Genomic DNA, 18998 nt, shown 5'->3' with positions numbered 1-18998 from the left:
CAAAAATACAACCACCACCACCACTTCAAGATATGGCATAGCCTATGCCTTAAAGACCAAATGTTTGAGCTTTAAAATGATTAAAGATGACAAAAAATGATGATGATTGTGACATGGGTCAATTTGAGCTTCTTGCACATTTTTTGTGTTTACTTTATTTACAATCTTCAAAAAACGAGTCATAAAATTGCTCAAGTATTAAATTTTCCCACATTTAAGGAATTAATTATACATCACATTTAACAAATAAAAGACTAAAGGGACTAATTGGTCTAGACCTTTGTCTGTGAATGTTCACTATATTAATGAAGAGAATCATACACCAATGGCAAATTGGTTAAATGAAAAAGTTTGCTCCATAAAATGTGTATGCTCATATCTAGAATTTTCTACTCAATTTTGAATTTTCACTCATTGTTCCTCATCTGCATGGGCATGTTTCCCATAGGTGCTTCCTTTGCACCTAGAGGGAAATAGTCATTAGCCTTCGATGGAAGTCCATGAGATGAGTAACTTACATGTGTGAACATTTTTTAGTTTGGGTTGAGCAGAGTATGCTCTACAACCTATCTTTGATCCAACAAGTATGATTTGTGGCAACAAGCAAATTTATAATATTCTTTTGCAAGAAAAGCAAAGATGCCATATTATATAAAACCTCTTGACCAATTGCATTTATTGATATTATGGCTCTCCTTTTTTCTTGACTTATAACCTTGATTTGCTTAGACGTGAAAATCAACACACTCCTTGTAAGGTACCCAATCTAAAAACTAGCCGCCTCTTAGGTGGCATTTTAGTAATTGATTGAATCGACAACCATCTATTGTCATAATGTGTCTTGGATTATTAGAACGACTAATGATTAGTGGATTCAACTATACCTTACAAAAGAAAGGTGGCAATAACCCAAAGGTTTGTACTATTGCCCATTAGGACCAGCTTGTGTGCCTTTCTGATAAGCTGATCTCAAAGTTGGTTCATAGAGAGTGTGAAACAAGGGGGAGTAAGCAAGTTCAACTTTTTTTGTATCATAGCCACACACCATTTCCCTAAAATGGGATTATCTCAAGACTAAAACCCACCAAATTTCATAGAAGTTTAAGTGTAATAGCCACCCAACTAATCAAGTCCACCCATTTTGGTAGGATGCGGTAGTTGGTCCTCCATCCATACACTTTTCACCCACTCACCTAATAATAATTAGTTGTATAAGACACTTATCCTGCCACCTTATTTTGACATATGCAAAAGTTTATTTAATTACTTTATTATATAGGTTTCATTACATAATTTCTTTAAGCATGATGCAACAATCACTCAATGCAAATCCATTCTTTTAATAGAACTTGAAGTAACATTTAATCAACACCATTATATTTTTAAAAGATACCAATCCCATTGGCCATAAATGCTCTATTAATACCTAGGATGCAAATTATTAGCCCTTGACTAGCATGCCCTAATAGACCACACACCTTGTCTAGGGCAATCGGCAAAGTGACGAGTTAGTAACCCTCCCTAGATCCAAACACTCGACCCTTCGAATCCTTGTGTTGCACACTAAGGTTGAGCTAAATCACTACCTATCTTATGCCCTCAATGCTAGATAGCTTTTTAATCAACACGGTTCATTCCCATTGACCACATACTCTACCCCTAGTAGTTGTTCTACCCCAAGTCTAGAGGGATCCCTCAAGTAGGTTATAATTAATCCATATTATAGGTCCTCCTCAACATTATCAACATGATGGAAGAGTTAGAATGAAGAAAAAAAAATCCATTACAATTGACCACACTCCCAAAAGAATTGAGGAATGCTCCTAGCTTTAGCAATGGCATCACAAGTGATAGTGGTACTTAAAAAACAACAATGTGGGGCCATGGGTCTATTCAACTGTATAGTTTTAGCTTGCTCGTTGGGGTGATGCTTGCGAAAAGTGACAACATAAGGGTTTGTCAGCTCCTCAACTTGTGTCTTTGGTGGCACATCATCCTTGTGGCATAGGCTGGTCCCTTCATTCACTCTCACTTTCTTCGAGATTTCAATTATATGTTGAGGTGGTGTTTCATTTCTTAAGAATTAAATTATTAAGCTTTTCTTTTGGGGAGGAGAGCATGTTGAAAGAAACCTAGTTTCCCATTATTGTCACGATGTGTTAGCCTTCTCATCTAATTTGATCACAATTACTGGATTAAATAGTGGTCAATTAAATAGAGAAAAAGTATGGAAATAGCTTTTCAAAAATCTGTCAACTCTTGATTCCTTCTAATCCAGGCAACAACTATTCAATTCGTTTGGTAGCTTCTTGAAACTTCAAAGCTTTATTTTTTATTCGTAGTTTTATTAGTATTAATTTAAAAAAGTGTAGCTTTTTGCAGTGCCTTCTAGTTCCATTCAATTTCAAAATGAAGCTTAATTATTTAGAAATTCTTATCTTTGATATTAGAGTTTCAACCTTTGTGGCATTAGGATTGATTTTGCAATGAGAACCATCATCTCCCCCACATCCCAAGGGTTGGTATTTGAGGACTCATACCATGATATGCTAGCTCACCCCACTTGTCCCACTGCTTGGTGAAATCTATAACTATGCATGCTCATCAAAATATGTGGATGTACCCCCTTGTTCTTGCTCCTTAGTGTTTACTTGCAGCATGCAATGTTTTGTCTCTACACCTCCCTCTACACCTTTGGGGGGGATTGGGGAGGGATTTGAGAGACAAGTCCCAAACACATGGCAATAGGCTTGTTAATGGGGGGTATTCCATATGCAAGAATGCTCTGCATCTTTGCAGTGGTTGTAGGACCAATATTGGAAAGCAGCTACTATTGAACTTGACCATGAATATGCAACCATTATAACAAGCATAAGTTGGCCACTATGACGAGGGCAATGAGAATGAAATATCCACAAGATCAAGCATTGAATGGCTAATGTAGAGAATGCCATGAATTCTTAATAAAAACTCACAACATGTTTGAGATAACTCTAACCAATAATGACAATATAGTAAGTAATTATCGTTTTAGACATGTTTTCATAAGAACACATAAGAAATGTCCATCTTTGTTATATGAATAACAATTGTGATGCCAGTCAACATGAGATCAAGAAACAACATTTAAAAGCAACTCCAATGATAAAGAGAAGATGTATTTAGAAAATGAAGTGCTCTAGATTTTGATGGTATAAAGGACCTTGATTTTGTGAGGTTCTCCTTCTAGAAGATACCTCTATGTTTCAAAAGAGTTAATAATAATGACTAAAAGATGCTTATAATGAATTTCATAATTTATTTTGGTTGCTCTATTGAGAATTTTCTAGAATAAAAAACCACTACATGTACTCAACCATAATCAACAATGTAGAAACGAATAGCATTAAGAGAAAAATCTCATGCATTAGTCTCCAAGAAGAATGACTTAGATGGAACTATATGTATCAATATGGATGTTGCAATGAAGGCTTGATTAAGTGTTTGAAAAGCCTTTTTTGCATCAAAGTTTCACAAAATTGTCTCATGTCCAGTTAATTGTCTAAGGGGCACAGTGTTCTTGAAATAAAATTCGATGAAGATTTGTAATAAAAGTTCAAATCCCAAGAAACATTACACATCTCAAATTAATATTATGTTTATCATTTAAGGATAGTCTTCAACTTCTTTCTATCCATTTCATTTTGAGAAATAATATATCCAAAGAAATTCTACCTCTATTAGGTGAAAAGAATACTTTTTAACTTTGTCATAAAAGCCCTCTTCTCATAACTTATCAAGAACTATCCAAATTTGGGTGCTCATGCTTCTCTTGATTGTTGGAAAATATTACAATGTCATCTAAACATATTACCACAAACTCATCTAGATACTCACAAAATATGTCATTCATGAAATGTTGGAAGACTACTAGAGTATTTGTGAGACCAAATGGAATGACCACATACTCAAAGTGGCCATACCTTGCGTTGAAAGTTGTTTTCCACATTCATCAGCTTCCCTCATCCTAACAAGGTGATAAGCTCCACAAAGATCAATCTTTGTGAATAGCTTTGCTTTTTCAAAGTGCCAAGTCTCTCCAAGAGTTTTGGGATCAAGGGAAGTGTATACAATTCTTGATGGTTATCTTGTTGAGTCCTCTATAGTTAATGCACATATAGAAGAGCCATCCTTCTTCTTGACAAATAACATTGGAGCTTCTACCAATACCTTTAAGTATTGAATGAAACCCTTGGCTAGATTCTCATGGATATATTTTTGTAACTTTACCAATTGATCTTCTGTTTTTTAGAGTTGACTTACAACACTTCTAATCTTTGTTGGAGCATTCTCTGACTTTGTAGTAGGTTGGGGATAATTTGGATGACTTGGTTGTTTATACTGAGTAGTTGCAATGTAGAGTTCAATGTCTTCAAGAAGAGCAAGATGCAAAGTATCAAGTGCTTGCCCAATTTAGATGCATTGTGTAACAATAATTGCTAGATTTATGGTTTTTTTACTCTTTTCTATTAGAAATATGAATGTGAAAATGTGTTTTTTCTTTCATGGTCTCAAGGGGCTATGGTTATTAAGCATTGTTGGATATGCATGGATTACTATAAAGCTTTCTTGGTGGATAGCTTATAAATTGGGCAAAAGTGTGGTTGAGCTCCTTATAACTTCATGGCACAATCATAAGACTAGTGCTCTAGAAACATATCTGCATTTTTCTTTTTGAACATGCCTTTATAATCACAATACTAGAATGGTAGGGCTTGCATAGTTTTGTAGACTAATGGCTCAACTAGTAATGCATATGTTAGAAAACTAGGATTTTTGGACTGCTCTCATGAATAGTTTGGCCCTAACATGGTCATGTATACTCTTTCTTAAACAATGAATTGTGCCCACTTTGGCTCAACTTTTTGAGTTATCGAATCAATATTGAGATTAGGCAGTTGTTCGTTACTATCTACCTCTTTGCACGAAAGCAGATTGTTGTGTAAAAATATGTGTATAGGTGTGAACACATTTTACACAAGTTAGCATTAGATAAGGGTCAAAGGTTTAGATGCACACCTTAGCCTATATATTAAGGCCCTATTAGTTGTACCTATCTACCTATTCAGTTTGTATACATGCAAAGTTCCCCCCCCCCTCTCTCTCTCTCTCTCTCTCTCTCTCTCTCTCTCTCTCTCTCTCTCTCTCTCTCTCTCTCTCTCTCTCTCTCTCTCTCTCTCTCTCTCTCTCTCTCTCTCTCTCTCTCTCTCTCTCCATGGAGCTCCATCTACCATAGCCTACTGGTCTCACTTGTGGAGCTCCATACCCAATAGTGGTAATCAAAGCAAGCTCAATTGGGTTATGCCACCATCACCACCAAACCTCCCTAGTGGATTGCCTTGTCTAGCTCATTATCACTTCAACTATCCATCATCATCATCAGAAGAAGAAGAGATGTCACCCAACGACTCTCTACTACCCTCAATCTTGCAAGTGCTTCTTGACAATAACTTGCCATCGCCATGCTAGCATTGTACTCACCTACAATAGTCTCGTCACTTTTAGTGCACACTACCAAATCTACTATAGTCCCATTAGTTCCAAAGGAGATAGGTCAACATCTTCGAGCTTTGACTCATGACACCTTGCAACACCCTACCTAGCCACTTTGTTCGCTAGTTGTGTGTGTAGTGGTATTATATCCCACTACCTATTCTAGACAATCCTCATACTTGCCTATCTACAAACACCTCTAGTTGACTTATTTATTGCATAGTTCCATGACATCTACAACACGTCATAGCACAACAATGCCACATCATCCAAAAAATCATCACATTGTAACCCTATCCATGTGTCCACGTGCATGTCATCAACAATTGTGTCATGCCATCCCTTCATTTCCAACTCTTGACCACACATCCTATCAAAAGGTTTTCTATTTAGTAAAACTTAGTTAATAATAGTCATAAAAGGAGGCCCTTTACATGCATGTGGGGCTTTTCCAATCTAAGCATGATTTCTCCTAATTTATTCATTGAAATTTGGGCATTTCACCCTAAATCCCTCTAACATCCCATTAAAACCTCCAATAAACATTAAAGATTGCCTAGATTCTTCACCTTTGAGATTAGCTGTAAAATGATCCACCAAGTGTCTAATGTTTGGTTAACATGTTTTAAACCACTTATCATTAAAGAGGGGTCAAAGGTTTATGTGCACATCTCAGCCTATATATTGAGGCTGTATCAATTGTACTTTCATATAAATCAATTATTCTGTTCAATTTGTGTGCATACAAGTGTCCTCTCTCTCTCTCTCTCTCTCTCTCTCTCTCTCTCTCTCTCTCTCTCTCTCTCTCTCTCTCTCTCTCTCTCTCTCTCTCTCTCTCTCTCTCTCTCTCTCTCTCTCTCTCTCTCTCTCTCTCTGCTTCTCTTTGTGTTCTATTTCTCTACCATTGCACACTCATATGGTATCATCGCCTAAGTGAGGACACAGTCTAGAGATTTCTTGTAGAATAGCAACTTTTCATCGCGGAGGAGCACCTCAAATCTTCAAAACACAAGTTTTCAATCTACATTTACTGTGTTTACACCCTATTATATAGGTGTTGTAAGAGCATGTGACATTGTCTAGTGAATCAAGCAACCCCAATTTTTTGCATTTTGCAGAGCACACAAATTTGTGTTTTGCAGGTGACCTCTCCTTGGTGCAGGTGACAACTTCTTGGACTTAATCGACAATTTTCTATTATAGAAGACAACTTTCTGTGCAGGTGATAGCTTCTTGGTGACAACTACTTCTTTAATAAATGCAGATTTATGGGTGACAGTTGTTTCATCGCAATTATAGACTTCAAGAGCAATCCCCCATTTGCACCATCCCCCTTCTATTCATCTTTCATAGAACACTCCGTCCTAACTAAAGATGTCATCCTTGATTCCCTAGTTGCAAGTGCATGTCTTACCTTCATTACCCAAAGGAGATAGACTTGACGGTTTGAACTATTCATTGTGATAGTATAAGGTGGAGTGCATACTCGACACCTTCGATCTTTGGGCTCTTGTTTCAAATTCCATCCCCCGTCCTAAGAAGGATCCAATAGATGGGACTCATATGGACCCTGTAGCCATGTGGGATGGGCTCAACTCTCAAGCACGATACTTTCTCTTTATAAGTTTGTAGGATTCTATCCTTGTGCATGTTCAATGATTGAAGACCAAGAGAAGTTTTGAATGCTCTATCTTGATGATTCATCCTCTATGAAGGAGCACATCATGAAGATGGAGGACATGAGAGGTAATCTTGCCTCTCTTGGTCGGGATGATATCCTGTTCTTGGGTTCAATGTCTCCTACACCAACCTTATCACATCGAGGACCCATGAGACACTCTTATGGGAGGAGATTTCGTCACTTGTCTTGGAGCATGACTAGCGTTTCAAAGAGGTTGAGGCCAATGGTTCTAGCTTCACCAAGGCATTTAGTTCAAGTATAGATGGAGGAAAGAAGAAGGCACATTCCAAGGACAAAGAAGTAGGAGGACAAGAAGGATGAAAAAAAGGAAAAGTCCAAGTGCCCAAACTGTGGGAAGGGCACTCATCCCATGGAAAAGTATTGACAAAAGTACCCCCATTTTATGCCAAAGAAGAAGGATTCAAAGGCTACCTCAATGATGACATAGTTTATCTTTGTGTATGCATTTACTGAGGAGAATATAGCTCTTACTTCTTCTGCTCAAGAAAAGCCTTGGCTCATTGACAATAGAGCCTCTTCTCACATGACCTACAAATAGGATTGGCTTCAGGATCTGAGTGCCAGAGGGGCACAATCACCATTGGTGACAACTCTATGGTTCCCATTTGAGGAGTGGGGACTATTCCTTTGTTGCTAGACATGAATCTTCTTCAACCAAAGTTCTCTATGTACCGGATTTAGATTTTAGCCTCTTGTCTATTCATGGTCTTACAAGGCTTGGTACCCGCATGGTATTTACACAAGATGTGATGATAGTGGAGGATGCTTCTATAGGTGTCACTCTTTGGATAGGATCCCAAGAGAGTGGACTTTATACAATCACAGCCTTACCACAAGGTCTTTCCACAAGCTTGGGCTGCTTTGGCATGCTTATTATGGTCATCTCAATTTTGACGCTATATGACGAGCTTCTTGAAAGAAGATGGTGGAGGGACTTCTTGACTTTCCTCCTATTCACACTTTGTGCCCTCGCTATTTGAAAGGCAAGCAGCATAGGCAACCACATTTCCAAGTTGCCACTAGGAGGGCTTCTACCCTACTTGAGTTGGTTCATGCCAACCTTTACGAACCTACGGGCATGGCCTCCCTTGGGAAGGCCAAGTATCTCATGCTAATTGTAGACAACTTCAATTGTTATGTGTGGCCTTATTTTCTAGAGTACAAGAGCGAGGTGTACTCCCATTTGTGTGAGTGGAAGGTGTTTTTGGAGACAAAGTATTTCCAAAGTTCTTGGCATACAAGCCGATCATGGTGGAGAGCTTACTTCTAACCTCTTTTCTTAGTTTTGCAAGGATCACAACATTCAAGTGGAGTATACCCATCCGAACAAACCTTTAGAGAATGGTGTGGTGGAGCATGTGAATCGGGCCATATTAGAGATGACCTCTCGATAGATGTTGGAGTATTAGAGTCTTCCTCATACTCTTTGGGGTGAGGTGATGGCTATTGCAATTCACATCTACAATTGTTCCCTAACTTTTGCATTACAAGACATGACTCCCTACAAGGCTTTCTTTGGTTGAAAGCCTTCTATGTCTCACTTTTGCATCTTTGGTTGTGATGCATTTGTCCATATGGACAAGAAGATGAGGAAGATAAAGCTTGAATTGAAGTCTAGGAAGCTCATCTTTGTGGGCTAAATCACTACCACAAAGGGCTATCAACTCTACGACCTAATGACAAGGAAGCTTGAGGTGAGCAAGCATGCAACCTTTGACCTCCAAGGATCCTATTGATAGTTCTATTCCCAATGATTCTTGGTCATCGACTAACCCTCCCCCACCCTTAGCTCCTCTCCTTCCTTCTAGGTTGCCACTTTGCACCCCTTCCTCGTCTTTGACTCCTCCCCCTCCTCTTTCTCCACCCTTTAATCCAACTTCCCTACCACCTTTGACAGATGCACCTACTAATTCTTCATCATCTACTTCCACCCCTTCAGCCTCCCCTCCGAAGTCTTCTAGGGCTGATTAGTCAATCAAAGAGGGGGAGCCTTCTTCAAATGAGGAGGATGTACCTTCCCTAGGTGAGGGAGAGTCCCTACCCCAAACATGTGCATTACAAGTACCAGAGGCTACTCAATCTCTCTCACAACAAGATGAGCCTATTTGGATCCCTCGGTACTAATTGCTCATGTAAGATTCAAGTGTTTCTCATATTCTTGCTACTCCAAGTATTTGTAGATCAGCTCACCTATAGGCCGCCTATAGGCCCAACAGATAAGTTCACTTTGTGCGAACTGTGCTCTTATATCATTGATTCTTCATGCCAATGAGACTACTATAGTTGAGGAGGATCTTGCATGGAATATTTGGCATCAAGCTGTGCAAGTGGAGCTTAATTCTTTCAAGTGTAATTAGACTTGGGAATTGGTTCTGCATCTTCCGAAAGTGAAAGGTGATAGTGTGACGTGGGTCTATAAGACCAAGTACTTGCAAATGGCTCCTTGGACAAGCACAAAGCTAGGCTTGTTGCCAAGGGCTTTGCTCAAAGGGCAAGCTTGGACTATTTTGAGACTTTTGCACCTACAGCTCAAATGTCTATTATTCAGCTTATTTTGTGTCTTATAGCCCACCACCACTAGCCTATTTATCAAATGGATGTTACGTTTGCCTTCTTGAATGGTGTCCTTGAGGAAGAGATTTATGTTTCTTAGCCTCCAAGTTTTCTTATGTAGGGAAAGGAGGACCATGTCTACAAATTGCAAAGGCCCTCTCTCTAGCCTAAAGTAGGCTCCTCATGCTTGGTGCTAGAGGATTGATTACTTTTTTCTATAGAGGGTCTTTCATCAATCAACTCATGACCCCAACCTATACTTTGAGGTTGAGGGTGACGTGTATTTTGTTCATCTTGTATGTGGATGATCTTATTACAAGGAGCTCTACTCAAGAGGTTGATCGTACTCGGGATATTTTGAGAGAGGAGTTTGACATGAGGAATCTTAGGATCCTCCACTTCTTCCTTGGGTTGGAGATCTATCAAATGACATTTTCACTTCACAACACATGTACATTTCCAAGCTTCTCTCGATGTTTGGTATGGCCAATTGTCAGCATCTTTCTTACCCCATGGACCCAAAGTCCAAGATTTTGGCAACCAGAGCTCCCCTTACAAATGCCACCCATTATCAATGTCTTGTTAGCTCCCTCATCTTGCTTATTCATAGTCGACCAAATGTTTCTTTTGTTGTGGCATTGTTGTCTTCTGTCATGAAGACTCCCACTCGTAGCATTGGAGAGTGGCCTTGCGCATCCTTGGTTATTTACAAGGGACTCAATCCTAAGGGATTATGTATGGAGAGGGGATTACTCTCTCTTGTTGGAGTGATTCTACCGAGGCAGGTGATGTGGATTCGCAACAGTCCACTACAAGTTATGCCTTCTTCATTGGATCGAGACTTATCTTGTGGAGCATCAAGAAGCAACCTATTGTTTCTACACAAGTAGAGTATTGTGCTTATGTTCTAAAGCTATGGAGGTCAGCTTGGCTTCATCGCATGTTGGCAAAGATTGGCTTTCCTCGGCTTGGACCTATGGAGCTGAGTGTGGACAACCAAAGTGCCCTAGCTTTGGCAAAGAACCCTATGTTTCATGCCTGCACAAAGCACATTGAGGTTTAGTACCACTATGTTCATGAGCGAATTGTGGCTTCCAATTTAGCAATGGGCTATTGTCCCATAAAGGACAATGTGGCTAATCTCTTCATGAAGCCTTTGCCCAAGGCTTCTATACTTCATCACATGAGGTTGCCGAGTCTTCAGATACTTCCAGGATCTAAGAGGGGATGTTAGCTTACCTATGTTAGTTGTGTCAATTTGTCATCTCCTAGTTGTGGCCTTGTGTCAGAGTCTGGCGAAGACATCGGAGCTTTGGCAATTAAGGTGCATTTTCTTTATTTCTTAGTTTCTTGTGTGCATCCTTAGGCTAGTTAGTGCTTTCTACAGTTTGCCTACACCTACCAAACATTGTCATTATCATTTGGCCTTTTTTCAAGGTCACCCCTGCTTGTTTGGCATTTTTTTCTTCATTGACTAGCATTTATTGTTGGTCGACCAACATCTATGGTCTCCCCTAATGAAGTCAACTGTATTTGGGTATTTTTCATAATTAGTTTGATCTGGTGCCCTTGCTGATACTTTGGGCTGCGTATAAGGACTGATCAGTCCATCATCGTTGTATCGACATTCTTCTTTAGTTAATGTAGTATATTCTCTCTCTCTCTCTCTCTCTCTCTCTCTCTCTCTCTCTCTCTCTCTCTCTCTCTCTCTCTCTCTCTCTCTCTCTCTCTCTCTCTCTCTCTCTCTCTCTCTCTCTCTCTCTCTCTCTCTCTCTCTCTCTCTCTCTCTCTCTTTATGCTTTGCTTTGTGTTCATATTTCTCTTCTATTGCACACTCTCATATGAGTTCCATCTTGTATAGCCTATTGGCCTCACTTGCAAAGCTCTATACCCAACAATAACTTGAGCCATGAAAGACCAATGATGACTAGATTACTTGGATAACATATGATACTAAATGTTATCTTTGTTGCAAAGCTTCTTACTGTTACTTTTGCAAGTCAAGTTTCATACCCTACATCTCATGAAGCAAGGGATTGGCCATCTATAATCTATGGAGGAAGATTTCTCCACAGTTGTGATACCATGCCATCTTGCAAACTTCTCATCCATAAAACATACAATGGCCCTAGAGTCCAAAAATTGCTAGTAACATCTAGTTGTTAATGTAGCGTATAAACTCTTATCGATAACATAAAAGTTAAAGTAGAATCAACAAATGAGGGGGCTTTAAAGAACTCTTAATTTTCATCCAACTGCATAACCCCTACTATGGTGGGGCATCCAATATTCCCAAATATGAAGACACTTTAGAGCATTGTACTTGCAACTTCTTGTTAGGACAATGTTGAGCAATATGCCCAAGTTTCCATAATATAAACACAATCCATGAGTTAATATACAGACTCAACACTAGTTTCTTACTTCCCTTGGGTAGTTTTATCTCAAACTTAATGAAGCCCCATGAAGCTTTTACTAGTATCTCTCAAATGGTTGATTATCACATTCTAACGCTTGAGAAATGAAGTAGGTTATCTTTGGCATGGTCAACATGAGATCCTTCACATCATCATTCAATCCCTTACAAAATTAGCTGATAAAATAATTATAATGCTATGTTATATCACAAGTGAGCTTGTGAAATTCAAATGTATAAACTAATTGATACCAAGAGACATATTCCACGATGGATTCCGTGAGGTTTTGTAGTGGATTCCGTAAAATTATGTTTATTTCCCGGGCTCATACACAAGATGGATTCCTTGTGCGAAAAGTCGATGGGGACGCCTGTCCTTTTTGGGCGTCTCGTTAATTTAATGTGCAAATGGGTGATTCCATATCGAGTGATTCCACAAAATACATATTTAAATTAATGGACGTTTATGAGTTTAGAGTGCGCACTCGTAATAAATTAAGGTTAGAACTGAGTTCTAACCAATTTATTTATTTTGTAGCTGAAGACTGCTAAGTATTCACTTTTGTCGGTTTAATTTTATTATTTTTCTAACAATTGTGAATGCTTCAGCTTCTGATGTGTAGAGCAAGTGGCAGTGGGAAGCACTAGTGGACGATAGCGTGTATTCAAGTTATTTAGAAGAAATTATCATTTTTTATGGACGCACATCTTAGGCGAGACGCCAATATTTATTTTGAAGTGCTTATTTATTAAAGCGTTTGACATATATTTATTATTTTGTATGCACATGGATGCACAATTTAAATATTTGTTATTGGACATTGTATTTGGGCACAACCCAACTCTTTGGGCACCCAACCGCTTTATTCTTTATTTGGACAAAAGCTAAAGCGTGCTAATTGTAAATTTGAGCTGTTATTGAGCTTGGAGATGAATAACATATTAAATACATGCTTTATGGAGCGCTCACACAAGGCATGGGGGAAGATTGTGCCCAATGAGTCTTCTTGCTTCATATCAAGCAAATTTTATCTCTTGGTTTTTGAGCAAAAAGTAGAGTTCTTTGTTCTTGGGGACCTTCTGGCGCTCACTACATACGCATACATCATCTAATTTGTGCACCACTAATGTCGATTAAGATCCTTGATACAGACTTTTTAATTTCATCTCAATAGCTCTAGCTCTATCAATATATCAATAGGTTACAGAGAACTCTCAAACAAAAGCTTCAAAATCATGAAGTAATGTAGAATCCTTCTCAAGCAAGGTGCAAACCATGTGAGTTGTGCTTGAGAGAAGTGTATTGATAAGTCCCACTTGAGAAGCATCATTGAAATAACACTTGAGTTGCATGCATAATGAACAACCACACTTGATGCAAAGAATCTCTAAACTTTGATCCAACCCCATCAAACTTTAGGGCATGCTAATCTTTGGCTCTTTCTTATAGCTTGGAGAGTTGCTACAAGTTATGGGAGAGCTTTTTTAATGTCAATTTCCAACAATAGATTCAAAAGAGCTATTGAAATTTCCCAACACATCTCCATTATAAGAATTCTATAAGAGAGCTGAAGAGACTAGGCATCTCATGTGGGGTTGCCAAAAAGCCGCGTCTTGTTGGTGAAATGTCATGAGGACAATGGAAAAAATGAGCCTTTTAGCTAAAAATGTGCTTTATTGGGAGGATAAAGAGAACATGAATGAGGATTCCTAAAAGATATGGGAATTTTAAATATGTTTTGATTCCATGACCAAGGAAAGGTTCATCTACATGGCACATGAACAATGTCGCATGTTTGAGAGGGATGTTATCAATGTCGATCATTATGAATCAACATGGTACAATGAGCCACAAACTTCTGTGCATGGCATTACAACTTGCTAGATGGGTTCAAAGCTAGAGAAGTTACATATCCTCATGTCACATACAAATGTATGATAGAATAACTTTAATGTGATAAGAACAATCCCAAAATGAATGCTGTAGTTTCCTAGCATTACTAGCTTTAGTAGGGTGAGGGGGTTGATTAAAAGACATCCCCCTTTGCAGGACTCTTGTTGTGATAAACCACCCTTGATTAGGTGCAATTACCAAGTTTCTAATGGATCACTCTGAAGGTAAGAAAGATCTTCCACACAAGTGTTATAAATTTAGGGCCCTCTTCTAGTTCTTTGGTTGTTTTTTTATCAATTGCATGCTTTCCAAGGCTCTATGATGAGTGGCATGATTGATTCACGATAGCTCCCCTTGTTTTTAATGAGTACTTGAGATGAGATGCATTGTGTAGCCTTGGCAAATTGTTGCACAATGTCATAATTGCCCCAATTTTTGTGTGGCCATGGCAATTGTGGCTAAGTAATTGTCAATATACTAGCCCCTCTACGGAGGGAATACGCCCCCTGGTGCCATGAGCACAACCTAGGGTTTGAACTCGTGCACATGCGAATCTCAAGCTCAATCCACACGCACACCTACTAAGCTGTGACGCCATGGGCGGGAGCGACGAGCTTCTTTGGCTTACGTTGACGGTTCGCGAGCAGGCCCCAAGTTGCGGCAAAATTTTCACCATAATTCACAAGGCCAAGGAACGCCCCCGGTCATAGGATCGTAGGGGCGAGATACGGCAGTGCAGCTTTAGGGGGGTAGCAATTACTCAACTCACAGGCGCGTTGTGAGAGATCGGGGGTCGAAGATCCAGAATTTAACAAAACTCACGGGGGGAGGCCCGCGGGCAGTGATTGGGTTTGCCAGCTTCTACTTCCTCTTTTTTCTCTAGGATCTCAGCGCCTGACTGCCTCCGGCGCCATCATCGCGCAGGTTCGTACAAAGCTTATGGATTCTGGAATCCGGGGCATCTACTGATCATGTACCTATATATGAGAATTATACCATATAGAGACCTCTCCTGAAGCTTCCTGCGTTGGCGGGTGCTCACAACAGATACTGGATATGGCGCGAAAGGTGGCGGCGCTGCTTATGTGGATGCTCGCGGCGGCTAGCGTGGCAGTGGCGGCTGATGTGGCGACGACGCCCACCACCCCCTACACGGACCCGGAGGAGCTGCAGGCGGTGTACGAGATGATGGCGGCGACGGGGAACGGCTGGGCGGCTGCCATCCCGGACGTGTGCAGGGGGAGGTGGCACGGCATCGAGTGCCAGCTGGACGGCAACGGGGTTTACCACGTCACGGCGCTGGCGTTCGGGGCGCTGTCGCAGGACACGGCCTTCCCGGTGTGCGGGGAGGGGGCGTACGTGTCGGAGGCGGTGGGGCGGCTGGCGCGGCTGGAGAGGCTGGCATTCTTCGGGTGCTGCGCGGGGAGCCCGAGACCAATACCGGGGGAGGCGCTTGCGCTGCTGGGGGCCGGGCTGAGGTCGCTGACACTGAGGGGGAACGGGCACGTGGGGGCGATTCCGGAGGCGCTGGGGGCGTTGGTGGGGTTGGAGACATTGGATTTGCACGGGAACTCGCTGGAGGGGGCGGTGCCGCCGGAGCTGGGACGGCTGAGCGGGCTGCGGCTGCTGGATTTGAGCGAGAATCGGCTGATGGGGCCGCTGCCGGAGACGCTCTCGCGGCTGTCGACGCTCGCCGTGCTGGATGTGAGCCGGAATGCCCTCGGCGGCCGGCTACCGGACCGCCTCTTCGGGGGCGACGGCGGCCTCCGCGGCCTGCAGAAGCTGGACCTGAGCTCCAACGGCTTCTCTGGCCCCATCCCGCCCTCCCTGGGCGACCTCCCCCAGCTCCTCCTCCTGGACCTCAGCCGCAACGCCTTCTCCGGCTCCCTCCCTGCCTCCCTCTCCAACCTCTCCCACCTCCAGGCCCTCCTAATGGATCGCGCCGGTCGCCTCTCCTCCCCCATGCCCCCCTCCCTCTCCCGCCTCTCCCGCCTACACACTCTCGTCCTCTCCTCCCTCTTCCTCCCCGGCCCCATTCCTGACGTCTTCGCCTCCCTCCCCGCCCTCACCGTCCTCCGCCTCGACCACAATCGCCTCCATGGCCCCATCCCCGCCACCCTCGGCACCCTCCCCCGCCTCGCCGACCTCCGCCTCGACTCCAACCTCCTCAGTGGCCCCATCCCCTTCTCTCGCGAATTCATCTGGAGGCTCGGCCGCCGCCTCCGCCTCGCCGGCAACCTCGACCTCTGTTTCGGCCTCCCTGGGGAACCAGCAGGCTCTTTAGAGCTCCAGGGAATTGTAAAATCCTGCCCTCTCAACAGCACCATGCAGAAATTGTCCCAGCAGCAGATTGCGACATCACCACCCTTGACCTCAAAACTCCCTCATCACATTTCACGCCATATTCCCTTTCAATCAGTCCCGCTTTTCCATGCGTCTTCTGCACACCACAAGCTCCTTCCTTCAGCCCTGCCTTATCTCCTCTGGTTTGCTGCCCTACTCGTTCTGCTATTTCAGCCATAATAAACCTAATTTGAGATCAAATCAGAAGACCTTGCAGAAGACAAACCACAGAAGGTGCTGTGAGCCATAACCTCAACATGAAACGATGCCATATCCACATGAAGCGAATTAAGATCAAGGTGCCTGCTAAGAAGGGCCAAGCAGGGGCACGGCAGAGAGACACTATCCGATTCTAACAACAGCACAATGAGTTGGCAGGCGTGAAGAAAGCCTATCTTCTATAAATTGAGAATGAGATTAGCCTCCAACAGCTCGTTGTTTTTCAGCACAATCATTTGGTAGGATGAGAGCCGTGTACAAAAGCGCGCTACCTAACCTGAATTAAACTGCCAATCCATGGAAGTCTAAACACTACCGCCATATGGCAATAAGCCAACCCAACTTTCTTGGGACAATATCGTGTAATCTGTACAAAACATACTCATGGATCTAGCCTAATGACCACATGATTACAATAAGAACAGCTGTTACCTGAGAGCTTTTCTAGAGATTGAGCTGTGTGAACTTAGTTTGCCAGGATGTATACTGTGCATTTTAAGACTGATATATTACCATAGACAAGCACTTGTAACCTGAAAGTATAGGACTTGGATTCATGAGCATTGCTCCATGGGTGCTTGTACAATTTCATATGTTCAGGAAAACTGTGTTGTTTTCTTCAGAGAATTATTTTGTGTCATAATCTATTAAAGTCCTTTGGTGTCATGTCTGGACCGTTCAGCACTTGCATAGGCCCTCCTTTGCTAGTGGTCTGTCTCTAACAGAAGCTACAATGCCACCGTCCTTTCTGACATCTAGTTTCTGGTTGCCTACAGCAGCAACCAAATCCAAGACCTGATCTTTCCACGTTGAGCACTACATACACAATCAATATGTAGGGAGCCAGGATCCTCATCGACCTGCGAATACATCTTAACCGCATTGGTCATGTAAGTGTGCATCTTCTCTGAAATCGAGATTGCATCCAGCTTCAGCTCGAATAGACTACTTCTCTTAGCCAGAAGTATAAAGTTCATGACTCCCATTCACAGCACATTTCTGAAGCACACTTAGGCCTCATTTCTGATAAGCAAAGGCGAAACTCGTCATAGATCTCTTTGGGAGTTAGTGACGAGCATCAGATTCTCCAAACTCATCATCTGCCCAAACAGAAAATACATTAAAGTATGGCAAAACCTTACCACAAACTTTGGCAAGTCTGAGCTTCTTCACACTCCTCTGCAGCACGGAACGGGGAGTGGCCTTCTTAACTCCAGGCCACTCTGAAGTAGCGATTGCTTGTCCATGTAAGAATTCTTCACATCCAATGCCCCAAATCCATGGAGTTTTGCCTGGGAATGAGGGTAGCAGATTGGTTTACTGACTGTGGATGTAGAATTAGACGCAAACGTTATGGCAATCAGAATGTTAGCTTCTTGATCACCTGCATCCAATGGGAGGTTAGTGTTCCCGAATGAGCTTGAACTCAAGCTTCCTGCAGAACGGCTGTGTCGATGTTTGGAACCAGCGAGATCGATGGTTGCGTGGAACACGTCTATGTATGGCACCATTGCATTTTCTTCGCACAGCTCTAAGCACTGCGCGCAGTAACGTTCAGTTTTTTCGAAAATTCGGGGGTGATGCAGGCACCTGACGATTTGGATTTTCGAATGGGCCTTTCCCTCCGAAACTTCCAAACGGCGTTCGAACTGCGGACAACGAGTTTCAAAAGAGCACTGCTTTTGGGAAAAACCCTGGAGGGGCAGTCTTCTCTCCCAAAACCCCCCTCGTCTTTTAGGTTTCAGCACGCGTTTCAAAATGCTCCCAGCCAGAAAAGGGTTCACGCTGTTGCTATGCAAGCCAGAGCCCACCTGCTACTGCTACACCACCGTGTTCGCCGTTTTCATGGTGCACTCCAGCCCGCCGCCCGCCATAGTACCAAAGCACCCCCTGTATCTTCCGCCTGGATTGCAGCGGGAAGCCCTTCTCAGCTACAAATGTTCTGTGTACTCCATGATATCGAGGGCATTCTTATTTCTTAGCCCTTGTCACAACCAGCAACACTCATGACCCAAAGAGAGCTCTTATGCTATCTGCGATTTCATCTCTGGCAGGCTGCGTCTTATTCAAACAAATGCGAGACGTCTCCATTTCTTCCACTAGAAGTCTTCGTCGTGGCTCTTACATGCACTTCTTTTCATTTCGTCGTTTCCAATATCATACGAGAGAGCCATTCCTTGGCTTGATTTCGTGATACACAATCCATGCATGTACCTCTGCAACCTTGCCTAATCTCAGTAACAGCAATGATGAAGATGTTTGCATGTCGAGGAGGCTCTGTTCATTGATCTATTTCATCCACTCCTTCCTCTCTGCACGCTCTGTTAGGCCCATATCAA

At 42.2% G+C, this 18998-nt stretch overlaps 2 protein-coding genes across 3 annotated transcripts; one reads left to right on the top strand and one right to left on the bottom strand.

The window, feature by feature from the left end:
• Positions 1 to 14616: 14616 nt before the first annotated feature.
• LOC148038686 (uncharacterized) lies at positions 14617 to 16634 on the top strand. The gene has a single exon (XM_087674325.1). The coding sequence runs from the start codon at positions 15154 to 15156 to the stop codon at positions 16618 to 16620; it is 1467 nt and encodes a 488-aa protein (XP_087530451.1). The 5' UTR covers positions 14617 to 15153; the 3' UTR covers positions 16621 to 16634.
• A 665-nt stretch (positions 16635 to 17299) lies between these two features.
• On the bottom strand, positions 17300 to 18487 carry LOC148038685 (uncharacterized). 2 transcript variants are annotated; one of them, XM_087674345.1, is made up of 3 exons: positions 18044 to 18487; positions 17802 to 17951; positions 17300 to 17682 (listed from the first exon to the last, which is right to left on the bottom strand). In XM_087674345.1, exons 1-3 carry the CDS (start codon positions 18168 to 18170, stop codon positions 17633 to 17635), a joined length of 327 nt encoding a protein of 108 aa, XP_087530471.1. In that variant the 5' UTR covers positions 18171 to 18487; the 3' UTR covers positions 17300 to 17632. The 2 variants fall into 2 exon arrangements, with proteins under 2 accessions (XP_087530471.1, XP_087530461.1); XM_087674335.1 differs by having other exon boundaries at positions 17300 to 17951.
• Positions 18488 to 18998: the final 511 nt, after the last annotated feature.

The sequence above is a fragment of the Lygodium microphyllum genome, chromosome 3, assembly GCF_053477565.2.
Source record: "Lygodium microphyllum isolate KBCC chromosome 3, Lygodium_microphyllum_v1.1.10, whole genome shotgun sequence".
NCBI classification, from domain to species: Eukaryota; Viridiplantae; Streptophyta; class Polypodiopsida; order Schizaeales; family Lygodiaceae; genus Lygodium; species Lygodium microphyllum.
This window is presented reverse-complemented; position numbering and strand designations above follow the sequence as displayed.

Bases quoted from the DNA above. Each gene is read 5' to 3' on its own strand.
- LOC148038685 (XM_087674335.1), bottom strand. From the start codon at position 18,170: ATGGTGCCATACATAGACGTGTTCCACGCAACCATCGATCTCGCTGGT. The intron at 17,952-18,043 runs GTGATCAAGAAG...CCTCATTCCCAG, and splicing joins TAACCTCCCATTGGATGCAG to GCAAAACTCCATGGATTTGG.
- LOC148038686 (XM_087674325.1), top strand. From the start codon at position 15,154: ATGGCGCGAAAGGTGGCGGCGCTGCTTATGTGGATGCTCGCGGCGGCT.